This window comes from Castor canadensis, chromosome 9 (genome assembly GCF_047511655.1).
Source record: "Castor canadensis chromosome 9, mCasCan1.hap1v2, whole genome shotgun sequence".
Classification (NCBI taxonomy): Eukaryota; Metazoa; Chordata; class Mammalia; order Rodentia; family Castoridae; genus Castor; species Castor canadensis.
In genome coordinates this window covers 123,510,541-123,533,745 of record NC_133394.1, presented here as the reverse complement: position 1 = coordinate 123,533,745, position 23,205 = coordinate 123,510,541, and the positions used below count along the sequence as shown (strand labels likewise).

At 42.8% G+C, this 23,205-nt stretch overlaps 2 protein-coding genes across 4 annotated transcripts in view; both read left to right on the top strand.

The window, feature by feature from the left end:
* The first annotated feature begins 5,664 nt into the window (after positions 1 to 5,664).
* LOC109702757 (alpha-parvin) lies at positions 5,665 to 8,844 on the top strand. Its single transcript, XM_074042450.1, has one exon. The coding sequence runs from the start codon at positions 5,685 to 5,687 to the stop codon at positions 6,642 to 6,644; it is 960 nt and encodes a 319-aa protein (XP_073898551.1). The 5' UTR covers positions 5,665 to 5,684; the 3' UTR covers positions 6,645 to 8,844.
* A 1,330-nt stretch (positions 8,845 to 10,174) lies between these two features.
* Positions 10,175 to 23,205, top strand: part of Klhl5 (kelch like family member 5) — a 200,906-nt gene continuing 187,875 nt past the window's right edge. The window contains exon 1 of one of the 3 annotated variants that reach the window (XM_074042438.1): positions 10,175 to 10,475. The gene's annotated coding sequence lies outside the window, so the exon portion shown is untranslated. Of the gene's footprint in view, positions 10,476 to 10,661; positions 10,848 to 23,205 lie in introns of those variants that run through there. The other 2 variants (XM_074042439.1, XM_074042441.1) reach the window with 2 other exon arrangements.

The window sequence follows — 23,205 nt, the reverse complement described above, 5'->3', positions numbered from 1 at the left end:
GAACAGAGAGGATGTGTGTTTTTTAAAAGATAAACAAAATGGAGGGGAAAGAGAACACATCAAGATTGATAAAAACTTTTTGGTTTACATATCTGTCTGCTCCATCATTGTGCATTCTCTTCCGCATATTAAGTAGCACAGTGTCTTCTATGCTGTGGACCTCTTCATAGTACTTGGTAAATGTTGCTGACTGAGTATTCTATGAGCAAACCATCGGCACAGCAACAAACCTAAGTGCTTAACCTTGTATAATGGTTTTGAACTTGTTCTTTCGAGAACATGAAAATAGAATACAGATTGAGTGGTTTCCTGTCTGTTAGACAGTGACCTGGAAGTAATACATCAAATACAAAAATGCATCCTGGAACATTTTTTAAATTCATGAGAGATCAACATCCATTAGTAATCTTGCAACCGTTATTTTTTTAAGAATATAGCAGGTATATTGAGATGATGGAATAATCATAGACACAAGTACTTCACGGTCATATTCCCTTGCCCTTGTCAGTTTATGGGATACTAAACTGAAGACCCAAAATTTCATGAGACTAGTGGTATAGCACTATAAGTTAGAGCAAAGTTCCTGTCTGTATGTGTTACAATGCTGAGGGAGGAGTGGTCATACTCTAGTAAGTTGTATTTCCCAAGTGTTGGGTCTGGGAACCTAAGGAACAGATGAGTGAATCAGTATCCCATCCCCATGGAGAGCACTATGAGCCCTGCACCCTGAGGAGACACTTGGCCTCATAAATCTGCCACAGGGCTCATAGATAGGATGCTCTCAAGGCTGATTCCTCCTGATAAGGGGCAAACAGACCAACTCATCAAAGAGAGCCTGCATGCACAAATCCACAGCCAATGAAAAGAACCCACCTAACCCTTACTCTAACCCAGAGTTAAAGCATCCGTAAAAAGCCCCAGCCTTCACCTGAGCAGGGAGCCACTGGTTTCCGGGTTCCACTGCACTGCTGCAGCTGCAGCCTTTTCTTTTCCTAATAAATTTACCTGTGTGTACACTATTGGGCCTTGTGAGCTTATTCCTAAGCCCAGCAAAGACAAAAACCCCTGGGGAGCCCCATACCCCACCCCATACCCCACAACACAAGCTTTGTAAATCAAGTGTGTTTTCTTTCTTTCTTTCTTTCTTTCTTTCTTTCTTTTTCTCTCATAAAACATTTCTGAGTGCCTATAGCAGGCACTCTCAACTAGTAACAGAAAGACAGATAAGTAAGCCATCATTCACAGCCCAATGAGTAATTGCTACAATGAAGAGACCCCCCCCCCCGCCCGCCACCCCCAGGATACTGGAAGCACAGAGGAGGAACTGGAAAATTCTAGATAATTCTTTATTCTAGATAAAGATTAGCAGAGGAGGTGACCTTGAAGTTGAATCTTGAAGGTCAGCAGATATTGCAAAAGAAGGTATCCCAAATGGGAAAAAAAATAGGTTTAAAGACATAATTTGGGGAAATGATATGTTCTAGACACTCTAAGTAGCTCAGAGTGGGAGCAGCACTGGAGAGATAGTCAGGAGTTAGATTATGAGGAACTTTAAACTATGCCACAGCGACCTTGGGGGCCAGAGAGAATCTCTAAAGCATATTGGGCAGGGTCCTGAGGGATACACAGAATGAGGAGTGTACATAGTATTTTTTTCCAGTGAGGAAGTGAGGTCTGATTATAACCTGTGGATGGGAGACTGGAAACAGGTTCATGAGAGAATGCATAACCCTTCCCAAGTCCCTCTCACTGTGTGGGGGCAGTTCTTACATGAATGCTTTGGGGACTGCAAGGAGTGGCCTGACGGTGGGCTGGTAGTGACTTCCCTCTGTGTGTAAGAGTGAATCTCACTGGAAGACAGAACTCACACAGTGTGTCAGTCACCACGGTCCTGCAATTTGACTAGGACTGTGTCATATCTGGCTGACACAGTCTCCCCAGCCCCCATGGAGCATGTCAATCTTGATGGGTCTCATATGAAAGGCAGAAAAATGATCTTACCATGTCAAGAAAGAAAGAGCCTAAAAGGAAGGAGACCAGACAGACTGCCTGCAAATTTACACCTAACTGTTTGGGAGGCAAGTTGCTCCTAAGGGGATGGAAACAAGAGTCACTGAACAAATGAAGTTATTAATGTTATTATTTTCCATGGTAGCTTCATTTTCATTGTCGTTTAGATTTTAGAAAAGTTCATTTTGAGAATTCTAGATTGGGTTGTTTATGATAGAGTGCCAAGGAAACTTTTTAGTTTTTTAAACTGGTATTTGGGGGCTGGAATGTAGCTCAGTTTTAGAGCACTTGCCTAGCATGTGCAAGGCCCTGGGTTTGAGCCCAGCACCAAAAAAAGAAAAGACAATAAATAAACAAATAAATAAATTGGCATTTGGGCCAAGTTCACGGGGGCTTAGGGGTGGTGGACAAATTATGAGATAAAGCTCCAGTGAGAACTTCAGGTGGACAAATGTTTGGTTGGGTACACTTGACCACCTATGTCTTTTGACCTAGAAATTCTCCTTCCAAGGGTATGACCTTGTCACACCTTATGTAGCTCTATATGTTCTTATGTAACTCTATATGTTTGTTTTGTTGTTGTTGTGACATTGTTAGTGACATTGTTTTAATATGAGGCTGAGGTGTTTGTGTCAAAACATGGACAGCAGATATACTGATAGACAAAATTCTAAGTCTTCTAAAAGCGATCCCATTTCTAGATTTTGAGCATAAATATGTACATAAACAGTTTAATCTTTAATCCTCTTTCTGCACATACCCAATAATCAGAGCAGAAAATGAAGTCAAACCATTTTTTTTAAGGGTGGGCCTGTACTCACTAGGGTTAAGTTCTGCTTACTATATATATCAGTGCTATACTTTAAGCAGATTAAAACATCCATTACATAGGCTGGAAAAGGTCCCTTTCCTGCCCACCATAAGGGTCATGGCTGATACCCCTATAGCAAAAGACAAGTTAACAAGAGAATGCTTACATGATTAATTTTATTTTAGTCATTCACTCATCGGTGGTACTGGGGTTTGAACTGAGAGCTTACTAGACACTTGCTCTACCGCTTGAGCCATGCCCCAGCTTATTGCTTTAGCTCATTTTCACTTTATTTTTTAGGTAGGGTCTTGCTGTTACCTGGGGCTGACCTCAGACCACATCCTTCTACCTCTACTAGGTAGCTGGGATTACTGCCATATTCTACCATGCCCAGCTTGCTTTTTGAACTAGGGTCTCACTTTTTTTGGCCAGGCTGGCCTCTAACTGCTATCTTCCCAGCTCTACCTCCTGAATAACTAATATAACAGGCATGCAGCACCATCTGATTCCATAACAAATTTATGTGATCATAGGTTTATATGACATAGGCAACTTCCAGATGAAAAATCCAAAGATACAGGGGAAACAATTTGATTTTATGGTTGACTTGATGAGGTAGGGACAGCTGTGTAGAGATGTGACTGGACAAAAAGGTCTGATCTGATAGAACCAGACCGAAGGGAGAGAACAAGCAAGGCCCATCTGTTCAGGTTCTTCCAACCTCAGTTGTAGCATTTCTTCCCCCAAGACATGGGGACACTGTGGAATGAGGTTCTTGTGAACAAAATTAAACTAGGAAGGTCAGAGAATTTCCTCATGTTCAAAGCTTACACAGAAAGGTAGTTACAATAATAATTTTTGGCTCTATGGCCAACTCTGCAGATAAGGAGTTCTGGTTTCTATGACCCCGCCCTGGGGAAGGGAATTCCACTTTCTCTGGCTTGTTTTGGAGGAGACTGAGGGGTGAAAGATGGGAAGGCAGGACAAGGTCTGAGAGGAACTGCTTCTGAGGCCTACATTTTAGAGTATCATTTTCTGAGCCCCAACAATTGTTAACCTATTGTGACTACTGTCATTTAAAATTATTTGAGCACTTACAAAGGACATTGTACTAACAACATCTGTCAAGTTATCAATAATAAGGTTTTCTGTTCAATTATTCCAGTTCAGAGCACTACAATGTCGTGTTCTTCCAGGGACAAATACTAAGACTTTCAAAGCATTTACCTATCGTTTCTCTTTGATTCTATGGATACACTTATGGACCAAGGTGTAAGATCTCGGTATAAATTCTCAGCTGTAACTGTTTCTTCAAATACTAGTATTGCTTAGTATTGCCAAATGAGAGATTAAAAACAGCTTTTTCAAATTTAACTTAAATAGAGTAAAACTGGGGTGTATTTTAGAATTTATTACTATATTTAAGTCATATGACTCATAGATAAATCGTATGAAAGCCTTTGGCCATTATAAGAAGGCATACAAGCTTTCTCTCTTATCCATAGTCATTCATTCATTCAAAAATATTTATAGAGTATATACTCTATGACAGACATGGTAAATAACACACTTGGGGATGTGACAGTGAACTAAATAGAAATTTCTGCTCTCATGACAATAGGTAATCAAAGATATATCAAACAAAAATTCACAAAACTTTAAAGAAAGAAGAATAAGTTTTAAGAGAGAGAGAGAGAGAGAGAGAATCAAAGGTTATTCTGAGTGGTTCTTAGTGCTGAGAACTGAGGCGATAGGGGCAGGGATTGCAGGTTTCCAAGGTGAGCCAAGAAAGGTGACAAGGCAGAGGAAGCCAGTTGTGTGACTAGCCAAGAGCCTGCCAGATAAAGGGACATACAGAGGCTTGACCAGCAAGTGCTTGATAAGGAGACAGAAGAGGAAATAGTCTAGTGTGAGGGACAGCATGAAAGGGAGCAAGTGAGGGGACTCCTGGGAGCCAGATCACAAGGGATGACTTGATTGCTTTTATTGGGGTGATGGAGATTAGTAAGTGAAATAGAATTGCTATCAGAAAAGAACAAACAAAGGCTGGTAGAGTGGCTCAAGCTGTAAGAGCACCTACCTAGCAAGCGTGAGGCCCTGAGTTCAAACCCCAGTGCCACAAAAATAAATAAATAAATAAATAAATTTAACATGGAAAAAAGGAGATCTACATATGGGAATTCCGACATCTTAAATTAGTATTGACTTTTCACATTTGCAATCTGCTTTGATTGCAATGCTTTTCTAGTTTTTCTCATTATCAACCCAAAAGAATTAAAACTCCAAAACTGAACAAGTTAGCTATAAACAGGAAGAAACAATGAGCACGTTATTTGCTGTTAATGTGAACAGTGTGCATAAATGTTAACACCAAAAAGGCAAATGAGGGCTGAAAAGTAGTGGCAAATTCCAAAAATTCAGACTATGGGCGCGCTTCCTGAAGCCGGGCGGGAGCCGGGCGCGCCCCGCACTGCGGCCCTGTGACCCCTGCGCCCCTGGGCCGTCGGGGCCATCGAGGCCGCGCGGCCGCCCCTGCGCCGCTGTCCTGGGCCTGGGACCAGGCGGACGCCCCCGCTGGGCCATGGGCAGGCGCCGCGTGGCTTCGGGAGGCGGCGGGACCCGGAGCCCAGGCCCAGACCCAGACCCGGCCGGGCCCGGCCCCTGAGCAGCGCACTCCAACAGGCCGGTGTCCCCGCCCTCTCCGCGCCCGAGGGCTGGCATTTCCCTAGTTTCTGCTGAAACTTTTCTGGGCGCCGTCACTCTCCCTCTTTGCCTTCATTGGTCTTTGAAATCAGGTCGTTTCCAGGATTTGCTGAATCTTTTTTCTGCAACGTTATCCGTATCGGAGCTCCAGGAGGAGGGAATGAATGCCATCAACCTGCCCCTTAGCCCCATCCCCTTTGAACTGGACCCTGAGGACACCATGCTAGAGGAGAATGAAGTGCGGACCATGGTGGATCCCAACTCACGCAGTGACCCAAAACTTCAAGAACTGATGAAGGTATTGATCGACTGGATTAATGACGTGTTGGTTGGAGAAAGAATCATTGTGAAAGACCTGGCTGAAGATTTATATGACGGACAAGTGCTGCAGAAGCTCTTTGAGAAACTTGAGAGCGAGAAGCTAAATGTTGCTGAGGTCACCCAATCAGAGATTGCTCAGAAGCAAAAACTGCAGACTGTCCTGGAGAAGATCAACGAAACTCTGAAACTTCCTCCCAGGAGCATCAAGTGGAATGTGGACTCTGTTCACGCCAAGAGCCTGGTGGCCATCTTGCACCTGTTGGTTGCTCTGTCTCAGTATTTCCGTGCACCAATCCGACTCCCAGACCATGTTTCCATCCAAGTGGTTGTGGTCCAGAAACGAGAAGGAATCCTCCAGTCTCGGCAAATCCAAGAGGAAATAACTGGTAACACAGAGGCTCTGTCCGGAAGGCATGAACGTGATGCCTTTGATACCTTGTTCGACCATGCTCCAGACAAACTCAATGTAGTGAAAAAGACACTCATCACTTTCGTGAACAAGCACCTGAATAAACTGAACCTGGAGGTCACAGAACTGGAAACCCAGTTTGCAGATGGGGTGTACCTGGTGCTGCTCATGGGGCTCCTGGAAGGCTACTTTGTACCCCTGCATAGTTTCTTCCTGACCCCAGACAGCTTTGAACAGAAGGTCTTGAACGTCTCCTTTGCCTTTGAGCTCATGCAAGATGGAGGGTTGGAAAAGCCAAAACCACGGCCAGAAGATATTGTCAACTGTGACCTGAAGTCCACGCTGCGAGTGCTGTACAACCTCTTTACCAAGTATCGAAATGTGGAGTGAGGGCTGGAACCCCTGCAGCCCAGCTGCTCTCACTGAAGGCAAACTGAACAGCCTCCGGACCTCCTTGCCCTGCTTGTCCCTATCTCCTACTCTGTGCTCTCCCACAAGCCCAGCATCAGCCCAGACATAGTGGGAATTAACATCAGAAAGGAAATACCAGTAATTCAGTGGGCTGACCCACATCTCCCAGGCCCTGAGGTAACCTGGGAAAAGTGTCCTATCCAGGTGCAGGTTCAGGTTCCCCTCTTCAAAGAACGAGAGAGTCCCCAGAATATGTACCTAAAGATCACAGTTACCAGTGATGAGTATCAATGATGCCAGGCACTGCACTCAGGGCTCTGTCATACTCAAGTTCATTAACCATCACAACTCCACAGAAGTACATGTCCCCTTTATAGATGAGGAAACTGAGTCTCAGAGATCGGATGACTTGCCAGAAGTTGGTATTTGTTTTACTTTTTTTGTTTTTTTAATACAGGGTCTCACTGTGTAGCCAAAGCTGGCCTCATACTCAGGATCCTCCTGCCTCAGCCTCCCAAATGCTGAGATTATAGGTGTACACCTCCACACCCAGCTTGTTTTTCCTCTTTGAACAACCTGGTTGTTAATAACAAGTCAGTTACACTCCATTCTTTGCACACCCTAGGTAAGTGCTTTACCACTTGAGTCACAACTCCACCACTACTCTTTGCGCATTCTACAGTGTATATGTGCACACATTGCCCAAGCACACCTGTGGCCTCAAAGACAGAAAGCACTGATCTCGCTGCTGGGGCAGGCTAGGTCAGGGCTTGGTGATTCACACTGAAATTGGCAATTAATTGTGTGTGTGTGTGTGTGTGTGTGTGTGTGTGTGTATGGCAGGAGTCATGTCCTCAGAATCCTTTGTGTAAATGAAAATTACTCTTAATTCCTTCAGATTTATAATAACCCCATACTCTGGTTTCAGGGTGACATTTGGGAAGGATTCTGTTTAGAATTAATGGAGTGGCACATTTTGCAGCCTTTTTGCTTGATTGCATGTAATGGAAATGCCCTATATTTTCCTACAAAATAAGTACTCAATTTCATTATCGCTAGGCAAACGTACAATATACTCAGGCACAGCAGAGAGCTGGGTGCAGGCCCATGTGAGCATCACTTGGGAAGTAGGGCTCTTCAACAGGGACCCTTGAACTTTAAAGAAAGGAACTCCTTTTTGCGTTCTAATTGATCATTTAGACCATTCTGGCTAAGTCTGCCCACATGCAATTACCGGCTAATTCAGGCGAGGAAAAATGTAAGTCATTTAGACCAAAGCCGAGCAGTTTCCTTGCGTGGGTGACTCGAGGGCTTGTGGTTACTTGTATCTCTTCTATGTGAACCCAACTTTGAGTTGTAGAGCTGTACTTCTGCCAGCATGCTGCTAAGTCCTATAAAAAAAAAAGGGGCTTAGGAGAGGGGTGGGGTTGCAAGACCTAAGGGAACAAGACCACCATGCAGGGGAAAGTTTTTGCACTTAACAAACGTATAGGAAATACCCTCAGACACAGAGAGGTGTGGCTTGTGGTACTTAACACTGTGCCCTTAAATTGACAAAGGCTTTGAGATAATCACCTGTGCTGGTATCATATCTTCATTATACAATTTTCATAAATATGTCAGACGCAGTTCTCACACCTACAGTCCCACCTATCTGGGTGGCAGAGACCAGGAGGATCATGGTTCAAGTCCAGCCCAGGCAAAAGTTATCAAGACCTTCATCTCTACAAACAGGCTGGGAGTGCTGGTGCACACCTGTCATCCCCGTTACATAGGAAGTGGAGGTAAAAGGATCACAGTCAAGGCCAGCCCAGGCAAAAAACATGGGACCCTATCTGAAAAATTACTAAAGCAAGAGAAAAGCTAGGGCTATGGCTCAAGTGGTAGAGTGCCTGCCTAGCAAGTTCTAAGCCCCAAGTCCAAACTCCAGTCCCCACCTACAAAAAAACCCAGAATTTTTATAAATATGCAAGATAGACATGACCCTGTGTCATATTCTCCAGAAATGGGACTACCTTGTTACTATATTAGGCACATTGTGCAAAACCCGTCTCTGTTGAGGAGTTCACTGACCTGTTTCTGTACCACCCAAAGTTAGGTCTCCCACTAGCCCGTTTCTTACTGTACTGTCTGTCTGGAGCAACTCAGAATCCCAAACATTTAAATACCTGCAGATTTCTTTGGAAAAAAAAAAAAAAAACAGACTATGGGTTTACACAACTGTCTTTTGTACTTAAAGAGACAATGCTATTGGAGTGATCTTTATGTGTGTGGGTGTCATTGTATGGGGGACAGTGTCTTCTCCACGTGGCTCTGATAAAAAACTGCACCCTATGCATTGTGGTTGTAGCCAACCTTGGAAGTTTGTGGTGTATCTCTTTTACAACTGTAACACTATCAAATTGTCACATCCTCTTCCATTTGGGCTAGCAGTCCAAGTCAATGCTTCATGGTTTTATACTATGTTGCCTTTTCTAACCACTTTCCCCAAAGGGAGTGCACAAATATACCTAAATAGATCTCCTAGCCACCATAGGCTGATACCACAATTTGGTTATGCTATTCAATTATCAGTCTCCAGGACCACTTGCTTTGCACTGGGTTTTTTTTATTATGGAGACCTCCTGAGCCACATTCAACCATTAGGAACAGCATAACAGCTGTCAGAGTTGTCAGAGTAGCAAATACCAAATCTACAAGATATGGACTTGTGATTTACTTTGAGAACTAAATGCACGTGAGCACTTCCTTTACATAACACTGAGACTAGGAGGGAAGAATGGAAGCCTCCTCGCTCCTTCATCCACCCTAAGCTCCCCAGGAACAGGAACCATGATGCTGTCTGCTCAACCTAATTATGAGGTAACACATATAAAGTGTTTTAGATTAGTGTTTGGCATATAGGCGTTAGGTAAATTAGTTATTGTTATTCTCAGCACTGCTACAGGACTAAATAAAAACCGACCTTTTCGGATTCTTGGTACCCCACCATTGGAAAACCACGATGTGGTCAGTGTTGATGATCATAATTGCGATGTCACAAATTCACTACCTAAAGCACAATTATTATCAAGATTATTGCAAGAGGAAAGGTTACAGGGGCTGGCGAAGAGAGGCAACTCTGTCACTCAAAGCTGACAACACGGTCGGTCCGTTCTCTGATCAACTTCCAGCCCGGCAGAGACCTCTTCCTAAACTTCCACCCCCAGGAATTCCCCTGATCCCAGTTCCAAGCAGCTGGGGACAACAGGAGTCTTTGTTAGGTCCGCCAAAGCCCTGCCCAGCCTGTCGTCCCCTGTCCCCCGGGAGCCCAAAACACGCAGCTGGCGCCTCTCTCGTCTCTCCCCCCCTCCCCCCACTTCCCGAGGTTCCGGCTAGTCCCACGCACCAGGCTGGGGGAAAAGACACCGCCCACCCCGCATCCGCAGCAGCCTCCCGGGCCCGCGAGGGGCGGGGCCTAGAGGGAGGCGTGGTCTAGTCGGTGGGCGTGGCCTGGAGGGAGGGGCGGGGCTGGCGGCCGCTCTCGCCGCGCCGGGACTGAGGGATGAGCCGGTGCTGACCCCCACCCGCCCGTCAGCCTGCCCCGCTCCGGGGCTGCCCGACGAGTTTGCGCCCCGGCCTGGCGCAGCCCGACGGAGGGCAGTGGCTCGCTCCGGGCCGGCCGCAGCCCGGAGTGAGGCTGCCGGGAAGGGGCTGGGGGCGCGCGAGGGGCCGAGCATCCCTCTCCTCGGCGCCCCCCGCCTCCCCGCCCCCTCCCGCCAGGCCGCTCCGTCCGGTCGTGACCCCCGGCCGCCTCCGAAGCCCGACGCGGTAAGTGCGACTTCCTCCTCGGCGTCGAGGAGCGCAGGGCCCGCGCCCCGCCCCCACGCGCCCCTCGCCTCGGGCGGCGCGGCCCGGAGCGCGCGGGACGCCGGGACTCGGCCGTGCGGGGGGCTTCGGGGGGACACCCCGGCCCGGGGCGGGTGGGCCAGGCGCAGGTCTCCCCACGCCGCGCCCGGGGCTCGAACCCTGGCTCGGCCCGGCCCGGCTCCCCAGCCCCTGGAGTTGCTCAAAGTTGCGCACGCGGCGGGGAGCGGGCCGCTGCTCGCAGCCACTGCGCCTTTGGCTGCGATGCGAATAAAACCAGCTGGAAAGATCCTTCTTGTTACCTGCAGGCACTCCCTAAGTTTTTAAGTTTTTCTTGTAAGTAATGGCCTTGTCCCCAGAGGTGGGGAATGAGAAAGCGATTGTGTTTCGGTATTGCTGGAGTCGTGTGCATTTGGTTCAGTGCGTATTCCCGAGTCCGAAGCTGCTGGGAAAAGTTTGCTGGGTCAGGGTGTAAGGCACTGCCAGCGCCGCTCTTAGCGTTTCATCTGATTTTTAAGAATATTCTTGAGTAGTTGATACAGTCTCGAAATCCAAGTTGAGACAAGAAGTTAGACAAAGTCTCTGTCCCCACTCATCCTGCATCGTGCATCCTGCAATATGGTCAGTTTTTTGTTCACCCTTTTGGAGAATCTGTACAGGCAGATCCCCCTCCTGCTTTCTTTTAGAAAATGGAGTTGCAATTATTAAGTGCCTAGCAATTTTACTGGTGCCAAATGAATGTTAATTGTTCTTCCTCCTAGGAAACACTTTACTAAGTCGTTTTGGCTATTAGTTCACTGGGGGAAAACCCAACGTTCTTTCTGATTTTAAGAATTACAGGTTTGATGGCATCGTGAATGTGTATGTTCTAGTGGCTTATCTGGACTTATACAAACATTTTTATTTAAAGGCGAATACACTGACATTTTTGGGTAATCGGGAAATGAGGGAGAAATCAATATGAAATTGTAAGAAAAGAGTTAATATATACAATATATAGTTAGAAATAGTAAAGCAGTTTAGTGTCCTGAACAATAGGGTGAGACAAACTAAATGAGCAGGACAAAGAATACACAAGCAAAAGAAAGTACAACAGTACATATGACAAGGTCCTGTAGATGATGTTGGGCTTCCTAGGAGCCAAGAGAGTTTGGGGAAGGACAAAGTCAGTTCCAGTGTGTTTCTAATCCTGCCATAAAAACAAGACAGTTCTGGCAAATGCCAGTTCATAGCATTTTCTAGTAATGAGGCCTGAGAGGAACAATTCCTCATGGGCCCGTATAAAAGAGATTGTGATCCAGTTGACAACATCTTTTGCACAAAAATGTTCTTCAATACAGGACAATAATAAAACTCTCAGAATAAGTTCATTTGATCCATTCATAACCTTTAGAATTATCTGGACCAATAGTTCCAAAATCAGGCTCTAAGGAATGATAATATTTTATTTATTCTTGGCAGTATGGCTGCTTGAACTCAGGACATTGCACTTGCTAGGAAGGTGCCATCCTCTTGAACCATGTCCCCAGTCCTTTTTGCTTCAGTTATTTTTCAGGCAGGGCTTCTATCCTACCTACTGCCTAGTTGGTATTTTCGGGACAGGGCACCATTCTCAGCTTGGGGAAGGGGTAGTGGTGTCTGACTTTTTGCTGACAACAACCTCAGCATGCTCTACCTGTCATGTAGATGGGATTACTGGTGTGCACCACTGTGTTGGGTCAATAGTTTACTTTTTGAAACAAGATTCTGAGGTTGTAGCTGAGTGGTAGAGCTCTGCAGGAAGCCTGGGTTCAATCCCCAGAGCCAAAAAGAAGAGATTCTGACCTCAAATAAATTTGAGATTTTTGGGTTACACACGCTAATAGTTTGTTTACCATAGACTTTCTTTTTTTCCTTTTTTTGGCTGGTACTGGGTCTTGAACTCAGGGCCTTCACCTTGAGCCACTCCCATCAGCTCTATTTTTGTGAAGGGTTTTTCAAAGATATGGTCTTGTGAACTTTTGGCCTGGGCTGGCTTTGAACTGAGATCCTCCTGATCTCTGCCTCCTGAGTAGCTGGGATTACAGGTATGAGCCACTGGTGTCCAGCTACAGACTTTGTTAAATGTTTACAATGCTAGTGTTCAAGTTGACTTTTATATTTTGTGATCATTTCCAAATTTAATGACTAAATTGTTTATTCTTCAGGCAGCTCTTCCCGAGAGTTTCTTACAACTGAGGTTTGCTAAGAACTGGAGAGCAAGGGCCTGAAGTTAGGGAATTTGGTAAGAACCAGAGCGAGAGTACTCTAAAAGTCATTTAATACCCTGTGTATCAAAAGAAAGGCTGCTTTGTCCCAGAATTCCTTCACATGTTACTGTTCTCATGCAAGTTCCTGTTGAACCAAAAGACTTGTGGTACTGTTTCCTGTTCTGGGCTTCAGGGTGCTTAGTTGTCTGTGAGTGAGGTAGGTTTAGGCAAGTAAGAATCCTTGAGAAATTACTGTAATTATTCTTGGATGCAAACGTGATCAGTATTGCTATTTTATCACAAACACTTTTTATGTTACTGATTTATTATCAGATTTTGGATTCTATAGCTGTAAGAGACCTTAGAAAGCTTGGTATACAGAACCAAGATTTGGAGATCTTGGAGCTGAAAAGTCTGGGATTGTACTACTAATGTCAGGGTGTGCACGGCAGGTTTATGAACTTCTCTAAATCTGTTTCCTTATTTTGTGCACAATTCACTCATAGAGTGAATGTTAAGAATCTACTAGGTACTGGGTTGTTAACAAAACAGTTTTCAGGATGCAAATGAAATGTCTAAATTTATTCCATTCCTGAGTACAGATGGCAAAAGTTTGGAGGGCAGGAATAGCATCTTAGCCAAATGTATTTGGTTCCTTAGTTTCACATTGCAAGTAGTGAGAGTTGAGAGGATGAGAGATTGGTTTAAAGTTTTATCAGAAGCCTTCCAGGTCTTGTGTCTGAATTGTGAGTGTTCAGATAATAATACAGAAGTAATTTCTAACTGATGCACTGCTGTACAGAATGTCATCGTTCTGAAAAACTGAGGGCTAGAGCTCTTCACCCTCACACTATTTATGAGAAAGATGTTTGGTGAGTATATCAGTTAGGGTAGGTTATGCTGTAGTAACAAAAGATACTCACATCCTAGTGACTTAAAACAACAGAGGTTTTATTTCTGTCACACTACCGTCCACTAAAGGTCAACAAGAGAGCTCTATTTGGGTAGTCATTTGGAGCCCCACTCTGTCCAAGGCTCCATCTCAACATATTCTTTCACAATTGTTAGGTCAGGGGAAAGGGTGGGATGAATTATTGTACATTGGCTCTTAAAGGCTTCTTCTTGGAAGCGAAACATTAACCTCTACTGCCATCTCACTGGCCAGACAAGTCATATGACTACACCTAACTTTAAGGAGGTGGGGAAATGCAATTTTACCGCGTGCTCAGAAGGAGACCTGGAATAGTCTGTAGAGAGTAATGACTACTTCACTACTTTGAAGGCCTAAGAATTAACACAAAATTTTAGCAAGTAGAACCCAAACTATGTTTTTCAGCATTCTATTTAAAAATAGGGTGGGGATGAGCTCAGTGGTAGAGAACTTGCCTGTCGTGGGTGAGGCCCTGGGTTCCATCCCCAGCACAGCAAAAATAAACAAACAAAAACCAAATCACCTAAAAAGTAGAAAATAGCATTTCTTTCCGTATGTATGTATGTGTTTATGATAGCGTTATGCTAATGAGAATTATGAAGAGCATCTTCATTTGAAATGAAAGGCTATTGAAAGCTCCACAATTAGACATACTGCTTGATCAAGTGAATTTCATTCTTTTTGAATCGAATGTCCATTCAGTAAATATTTGTTACATGTGTACAAGGCACTGTGTTAGGTCCTGCAAGGATAACAAGATGACTGGGGAGTGTACAATTCCAATAGAAAATAGCTGTAATTTAAGATTTCTCTTCCTTTCTCTTCCAGGCAACAATAAGATTTTTTTCACAATGATATAACCTGACTCTCCCTCCCTCTTTCTTCTCCCTTCTCTCTCTCTCTGTGTCTCTATATGTATGTATTATATATGTGTGTGTGTGTGTGTGTGTGTGTGTATTATATACTTTAAATATAAAGTATTATACTTCATCTCCCCCTTCTTTTTGGTCCTAAGGATTCTTTTCCTGACAAGTTGCACAGTTATTTAAACTAGCTTAAGCAAAGAGTTTTTTGTTAGAAGAGCGATTTGGCTTTATGTCAGAGTCCAAAGGCAAGAAGTGCAGCTGGGCCTCAAAGACAACTGGCATAAGTAACAGAAAGCTGGGAGCTGGGTCTATTTTCTGTCCCTCTAGCTCTGTATGATTTCTTGTTGGTCTCTCTTCACACATATGCTTTGTTGTTCTATTTCTCTGTTGAGTAGTTTTTCTCTGTTTTGCTGTTACATGGGTGCTTTAACCTCAGAGTTCACACACTTGGAATAGAGCTTTTAGCAGTTCCAGCAGGTCTAAGATTTTGTAAGTGCCACATCTTGGTTAGCCCTTAAGTTAACATGATCAAGGTTTAGAAATAATGGAGTTGACCCTAAATATAACAAGATAGGGTAATTGGCAGCTTTATGGTCGAGAACGAGGCAGTTCTAGTAGTTTGGAATCAAAGAATCCTGAGATTAAAGAAAACTGAGATGCCATCAAAAGTGCTACGCAATTAACTTCAGCTTGCAGGGTCTAGTGGGACAGACTGATTACCATAATCAGGATAAGGAGGGAGAACTGGAGCTGACCAGTAGTTACTATCTTCCCTCCCTCAATGCCAGCCAATGCCACTGTAATCCTTTCATTCATGTCTTCCTCTCCCAAAGTACGGATGACAGAATTACCCGCCTTTTCTAAGTCGTGTGCTTCGATTCCTGATACACAGCTCCCTGGCTTTCCTTCATTGCTAATAATGGAGAAAGAAGGGAGCACTGAATATGCTGTGTTGCTCTGCTCTTTTCTACCACCCATACTGACCTCCAATACACTTCATCTGGATAGCTTACATTTCAACCTGTTACTGTCATAGCTCTTCACCAACTTGACCTAGTTTTGTTCTTAGTCAGTTTTCATTTTTTTCTGTTAGCTGTGTGTGCTTAGTCTGTCTAGCACAGTTCCCTTGCCATTCTTTACCTCCATAGTATCTCCTTTCTTCCTACTTGAAAAATATCCATATCATCACCATAGCAGATGGCTGAAGGGATGAACTATGGGGAGGTGGTATATGACACCTGGAAGAGGGGATCCCCAGAAAAATAACAACAGGAAGGTGAGTAAATCTCTGTATGTGATCAGGTGAGATTTGTAAGGGATATAAGGCCAGAAGAGCAGACCAAGGGGTGGGGTGGGGGGCTTGAGGTTCTGATTGTACTTATAAGATGTACTTAATACTCTTGTTGCTGTGGAACTGAAGAGATCTGCTTAGGTTCAACTAAATGTTCAGGCTCAGAAAACTACCATAGGCTTGTTTACACAGAAGGGTATCAAACAGGAATCTCAGGTTATCGACAGCACAGTGTCAGTGTTCCTCATGGGAGGTGTGATCTTATGGCAGTCCATGCAAGCAGCCCTGTATCATCCAGGCAACATCAAAAGCAGCTCACATTAAGTGGGTGCAGGAGCTACCTGGGCTTGAGAACTCAAGTTGAAATGTTGCAGGAGGGCTCAGACAGAGACAGGGAGGGCATCAAAACTTTCAGGAAGCGGGCTTATTAAGCAAGCTGGCAGCAACTCAGCAACCTCAAGTCCAAAGGCTGAGCCCTGAGAACAGAAGGGGCTTTCCTTATATACCATTTAGAGCAGATTACAGAAATGGGGTTGGGGGTATACAGCTTGTCCCATACATAATCACATGTTTTTTTATTAGCTGCTTTAACCTTTGTGACAAGGTGACCCTTCTCTGGTCTCCAGGTAACATTCCCCAACTCTGGTTTTCTTTGTTTCACTGTAGCACTCATTAACTCTCATTATCATTTATTATCTCCCTGCCTTCCTGTCACATTCCCCTCTTTGATACTCGGACCCACTTCTGGGTCAAAGAGCATCATCTTGGTCTAGGGGTTTACATTTTTATGGCATCATTACATGAGTAGCTATTTTTCTTTTTTATAGTGACTTTTATAATGGTCCTGAAAGAATGCAGTGCCAGGGAGAGTAGACAGGGTATCCTAAAGGCATGCTCCTAAGATGAAGAATGTTGTCCCTACTAAGGTCTTGAACCCACATAGGATTGAGAACCAGCCCCCGAACAGGTCATTGGGACTCCATCCCTTCCAGGTCTGCACAGGGACACAGGCAAGCTTTTTTATCCTGTCTGTAATCTCTTTAATTACCTTTTCCTCATCATCAATCTGTAAACAACCGTTACTCAGAACTTTTCACATACTCCACCCTCTGAGGCTAGCAAATAGTAGGGCTTTTGCCTTGTCCAAGGGAGAGCAAGAAGAAAGAAGGCCAGATGGTGCCCAGCACATAGGATCTGGACCAGTCAATGGGAAGAATTGTGTGAGCTCATTTCCCACAGATCCAATATAGCTGTTAGATTACTTTAGGCTGTTGTAAGTTTAGGGAAGTTAGCCAGCAGGTGAGGTTGGCGCTCTGTGTGATTGGGAGCCCCCACCACTGAGTCTCCTGAGTAGTGTCATTGTAAAACTTTTGTCCCAAGCAGATCAAGTTCCTTGCTGCGGGTGGAGAATTGGCCTTTTGGATAGGAGTTACAGCATTTTCCAATAATAGAGGTCTTTAGGAGTCAAACACTCTCCCCGAGGCTAGGGAGAGTGGTTTCATTAAAGGGCTCTTGTGGGTTTAGCTCTTTTGCCTCCCACGGCCAGTGGTCTACCATATTTGTTCCCCTACAAACATAACACGAAGTTACAATGAGGGTTTGTGCTAAGGACTCAGCTAGTGAGAGAAACAGGTTTTTGGTTTTAACTAAGATGGGAAACTCACTTTTTGTATCTTCTTGTAAAAGGAGTGAAAGACCTGGTGTGAGGAGCGCTCATGATTGATCAAGATGAGTTGAAAATGTAAAATCCTTTCAAGATTAAAATGCCAAACTTTTCTCCAGTTTCCCAGCCTGTTTCATTGAGGTTGAAAATAGTGAAATTTTCAGGATTGTAGGCACCAAGAGTGCAGTTGGGGTTGCTTCCCTTTTTGTAAAAGAGTGTCAGTTCCATGTGAGGTATGGACTCCACTTTTATTTTTTATTATTTTTTTTTCTTTTATTGTTCATATGTGCATACAAGGCTTAGGTCATTTCTCCCCCCTGCCCCCACCCCCTCCCTTACCACCCACTCCGCCCCCTCCCTTTCCCCCCCACCCCCTCAATACCCAGCAGAAACTATTTTGCCCTTATTTCTAATTTTGTTGTAGAGAGAGTATAAGCAATAACAGGAAGGAACAAGGGTTTTTGCTGGTTGAGATAAGGATAGCTATACAGGGCATTGACTCACATTGATTTCCTGTGCGTGTGTGTTACCTTCTAGGTTAATTCTTTTTGATCTCACCTTTTCTCTAGTTCCTGGTCCCCTTCTCCTCTTGGCCTCAGTTGCTTTTAAGGTGTCTGCTTTAGTTTCTCTGCGTTAAGGGCAACAAATGCTAGCTAATTTTTTAGGTGTCTTACCTATCCTCACCCCTCCCTTGTGTGCTCTCGCTTTTATCATGGGCTCAAAGTCCAATCCCCTTGTTGTGTTTGCCCTTGACCTAATGTCCACATATGAGGGAGAACATACGATTTTTGGTCTTTTGGGTCAGGCTAACCTCACTCAGAATGATGTTCTCCAATTCCATCCATTTACCAGCGAATGATAACATTTCGTTCTTCTTCATGGCTGCATAAAATTCCATTGTGTATAGATACCACATTTTCTTAATCCATTCGTCAGTGCTGGGGTATCTTGGCTGTTTCCATAACTTGGCTATTGTGAATAGTGCCGCAATAAACATGGGTGTGCAGGTGCCTCTGGAGTAACCTGTGTCACAGTCTTTTGGGTATATCCCCAAGAGTGGTATTGCTGGATCAAATGGTAGATCAATGTCTAGCTTTTTAAGTAGCCTCCAAATTTTTTTCCAGAGTGGTTGTACTAGTTTACATTCCCACCAACAGTGTAAGAGGGTTCCTTTTTCCCCGAATCCTCGCCAACACCTGTTGGTGGTGGTGTTACTGATGATGGCTATTCTAACAGGGGTGAGGTGGAATCTTAGCGTGGTTTTAATTTGCATTTCCTTTATTGCTAGAGATGGTGAGCATTTTTTCATGTGTTTTTTGGCCATTTGAATTTCTTCTTTTGAGAAAGTTCTGTTTAGTTCACTTGCCCATTTCTTTATTGGTTCATCAGTTTTGGGAGAATTTAGTTTTTTAAGTTCCCTATATATTCTGGTTATCAGTCCTTTGTCTGATGTATAGTTAGCAAATATTTTCTCCCACTCTGTGGGTGTTCTCTTCAGTTTAGAGACCATTTCTTTTGATGAACAGAAGCTTTTTAGTTTTATGAGGTCCCATTTATCTATGCTATCTCTTAGTTGCTGTGCTGCTGGGGTTTCGTTGAGAAAGTTCTTACCTATACCTACTAATTCCAGAGTATTTCCTACTCTTTCTTGTATCAACTTTAGAGTTTGTGGTCTGATATTAAGATCCTTGATCCATTTTGAGTTAATCTTGGTATAGGGTGATATACATGGATCTAGTTTCAGTTTTTTGCAGACTGCTAACCAGTTTTCCCAGCAGTTTTTGTTGAAGAGGCTGCTATTTCTCCATCGTATATTTTTAGCTCCTTTGTCAAAGATAAGTTGCTCATAGTTGTGTGGCTTCATATCTGGGTCCTCTATTCTGTTCCACTGGTCTTCATGTCTGTTTTTGTGCCAGTACCATGCTGTTTTTATTGTTATTGCTTTGTAATATAGTTTGAAGTCAGGTATTGTGATACCTCCTGCATTGTTCTTTTGACTGAGTATTGCCTTGGCTATTTGTGGCCTCTTGTGTTTCCATATAAATTTCACAATAGATTATTCAATCTCTTTAATGAATGTCATTGGAATTTTGATGGGAATTGCATTAAACATTTAGATTACTTTAGGGAGTATCGACATTTTTACTATGTTGATTCTACCAATCCATGAGCATGGGAGATCTCTCCACTTTCTATAGTCTTCCTCAATCTCTTTCTTCAGAAGTGTATAGTTTTCCTTGTAGAGGACTTTCACATCTTTTGTTAGGTTTACACCTAGGTATTTGATTTTGTTTGAGGCTATTGTAAATGGAATTGTTTTCATACATTCTTTTTCCGTTTGCTCATTGTTAGTGTATAGAAATGCTAATGATTTTTCTATGTTGATTTTATATCCTGCTACCTTGCTATAGCTATTGATGATGTCTAGAAGCTTCTGAGTAGAGTTTTTTGGGTCTTTAAGGTATAGGATCATGTCATCTGCAAATAGGGATATTTTGACAGTTTCTTTACCTATTTGTATTCCTTTTATTCCTTCTTCTTGCCTAATCGCTCTGGCTAGGAATTCCAGTACTATGTTGAATAGGAGTGGAGATAGTGGGCATCTTTGTCTGGTTCCTGATTTTAGAGGGAATGGTTTCAGTTTTTCTCCATTAAGTATAATGCTGGCTGTAGGTTTGTCATATATAGCTTTTATGATGTTGAGGTACTTTCCTTCTATTCTATTAGAGCTTTTATCATGAAATGATGTTGGATCTTATCAAAGGCTTTTTCTGCATCTATTGAGATGATCAAGTGGTTTTTGTCTTTGCTTCTGTTAATGTGGTTTATTACATTTATTGATTTTTGTATGTTGAACCACCCCTGCATCCCTGGGATGAAGCCTACTTGGTCGTGGTGAATAATCTTTTTGATGTGTTGTTGAATTCGGTTTGCCATTATTTTGTTGAGGAGTTTTGCGTCAATGTTCATTAAGGACATTGGCCTATAGTTCTCCTTTTTGGAGGTGTCTTTGCCTGGTTTTGGGATAAGTGTAATACTGGGATCATAAAATGTGTTTGGCAGTTTTCCTTCCCTTTCTATTTCGTGGAACAGTTTAAGGAGGGTTGGTATCAGTTCTTCTTTAAAGGTCTGATAGAATTCAGCAGAGAATCCATCAGGTTCTGGACTTTTCTTTTTGGGGAGACTCTTGATTGCTGCTTCAATTTCATTTTGTGTTACAGATCTATTCAGGTGATTAATATCCTCTTGGTTCAGTTTTGGATGATCATATGTATCTAGAAATCTGTCCATTTCTTTAAAATTTTCAAATTTATTTGAATGTAGGTTCTCAAAGTAGTCTCTGATGATTTCCTGGACTTCCATGGTGTTTGTTGTTATCTCCCCTTTTGCATTCCTAATTCTACTAATTTGGGTTTTTTCTCTCCTCATTTTAGTCAGGGTTGCCAGGGGTCTGATGATCTTGTTTATTTTTTCAAAGAACCAACTTTTTGTTTCATTAATTCTTTGTATGGTTTTTTGGTTTCTATTTCATTGATTTCAGCTCTTATTTTTATTATTTCTCTCCTTCTATTTGTTTTGGGATTTGCTTGTTCTTGTTTTTCTAGGAGTTTGAGATGTATCATTAGGTCATTGATCTGGGATCTTTCAGTCTTTTTAATATATGCACTCATGGCTATAAACTTTCCTCTCAGGACTGCCTTAGCTGTGTCCCATAAGTTCCAGTAGGTTGTGTTTTCATTTTCATTGATTTCCAGGAACTTTTTAATTTCCTCTTTTATTGCATTGATGATCCATTCTTCATTAAGTAATGAGTTATTTAGTTTCCAGCTGTTTGCATGTTTTTTGTCTTTACTTTTGTTGTTGAGTTCTACTTTTACTGCATTGTGATCAGACAGAATGCATGGTATGATTTCTATTTTCTTATAGTTGCTGAGGCTTGCTTTGTGCCCTAGGATATGATCAATTTTGGAGAAGGTTCCATGGGCTGCTGAGAAGAATGTATATTGTGTAGAGGTTGGATGAAATGTTCTGTAGACATCTACTAGGTCCATTTGATCTATTGCATATTTTAGATCTTGGATTTCTTTATTGAGTTTTTGTTTGGATGACCTCTATCTATTGATGATAATGGGGTGTTAAAGTCTCCCACAACCATGTGTTGGCGTTTATATATGCTTTTAGGTCTTTCAGGGTATGTTTGATGAAATTGGGTGCGTTGACATGGGGTGCATACAGATTGATGATTATTATTTCCTTTTGGTCTATTTCCCCTTTTATTAGTATGGAATGTCCTTCTTTATCTCGTTTGATCAATGTAGGTTTGAAGTCTACTTTGTCGGAGATAAGTATTGCTACTCTTGCCTGTTTTCCTTCCAGCCTTTCTTCCTAAGCCTATGCTTATTTCTGTTGGTGAGATGGGTCTCCTGTAAGCAACAGATTGTTGGATCTTCCTTTTTAATCCATTTCATCATGCGGTGCCTTTTGATTGGTGAATTAAGTCCGTTAACATTAAGCATTAGTACTGATAGGTATGTGGTGATTCCTGTCATTTAGTTGTCTTAGTTGTTTGAAGGTTTGATTGCGTGTACCTAAGTTGAGGTTACTCTCTACGGTCTTGCTTTTTCTTTTCCTGTGGTTTGATGCTGCCTGTCTTTTCATGGTTAAGTTGGGTTTCACTTTCTGTGTGCAGAATCCCTTGAATAATCCTTTGTAGTGGTGGCTTTGTGGTCACATATTGTTTTAGTTTCTGCTTATTATGGAAGACTTTTATTGCTCCATCTATTTTGAATGATAGTTTTGCTGGGTAGAGTATCCTGGGTTTGAAGTTATTTTCATTCAGTGCCCAGAAGATCTCACCCCATGCTCTTCTTGCTTTTAATGTTTCTGTTGAGAAGTCTGCTGTGATTTTGATGGGTTTACTTTTGTATGTTACTTGTTTTTTCTCTCTTACAGCCTTCAGTATTCTTTCCTTAGTTTCTGAACTTGTTGTTTTAATGATGGTATGTCGTGGGGTAGTTCTATTTTGATCTGGTCTGTTTGGTGTCCTGGAGGCTTCTTGCATCTATATGGGAATATCTTTCTCTAGATTTGGGAAATTTTCTGTTATTATTTTGTTGAATATATTGTGCATTCCCTTCGCTTGTACCTCTTCTCCTTCTTCGATGCCCATGATTCTCAAGTTTGGTCTTTTGATGGAGTCTGTGAGTTCTTGCATTTTCTTTTCACAGGTCTTGAGTTGTTTAATTAATAGTTCTTCAGTTTTTCCTTTAATTACCATTTCATCTTCAAGTTCTGAGATTCTGTCTTCTGTTTGTTTTGTTCTGCTGGATTGGCCTTCTGTTTTGTTTTGCAGTTCTGTTTCATTCTTTTTTCTGAGGTTTTCCATATCCTGGCTGTTTTCCTCTTTAATGTTGTCTTTTTTGTCCTGGGTTCATTTATCCGTTTATTCATCGTGTTCTCTCTTTCACTTTGGTGTTTATACAGTGCTTCTATGGTTTCCTTTATTTCTTCTTTTGCTTTTTCAAATTCTCTATTTTTGTTGTCTTGGAATTTCTTGAGTGTCTCCTGTACATTTTGGTTGACCCTATCCAGTATCATCTCTATAAAATTCTCATTGAGTACTTGTAGTATGTCTTCTTTTAAATTGTTATTGTGGGCTTCATTGGGTCCTTTGGCATAGTTTATCTTCATTTTGTTGGAGTCTGGATCTGAGTT

Coding starts and splice junctions, on each gene's coding strand:
- LOC109702757 (XM_074042450.1), top strand. CDS start 5,685: ATGAATGCCATCAACCTGCCCCTTAGCCCCATCCCCTTTGAACTGGAC.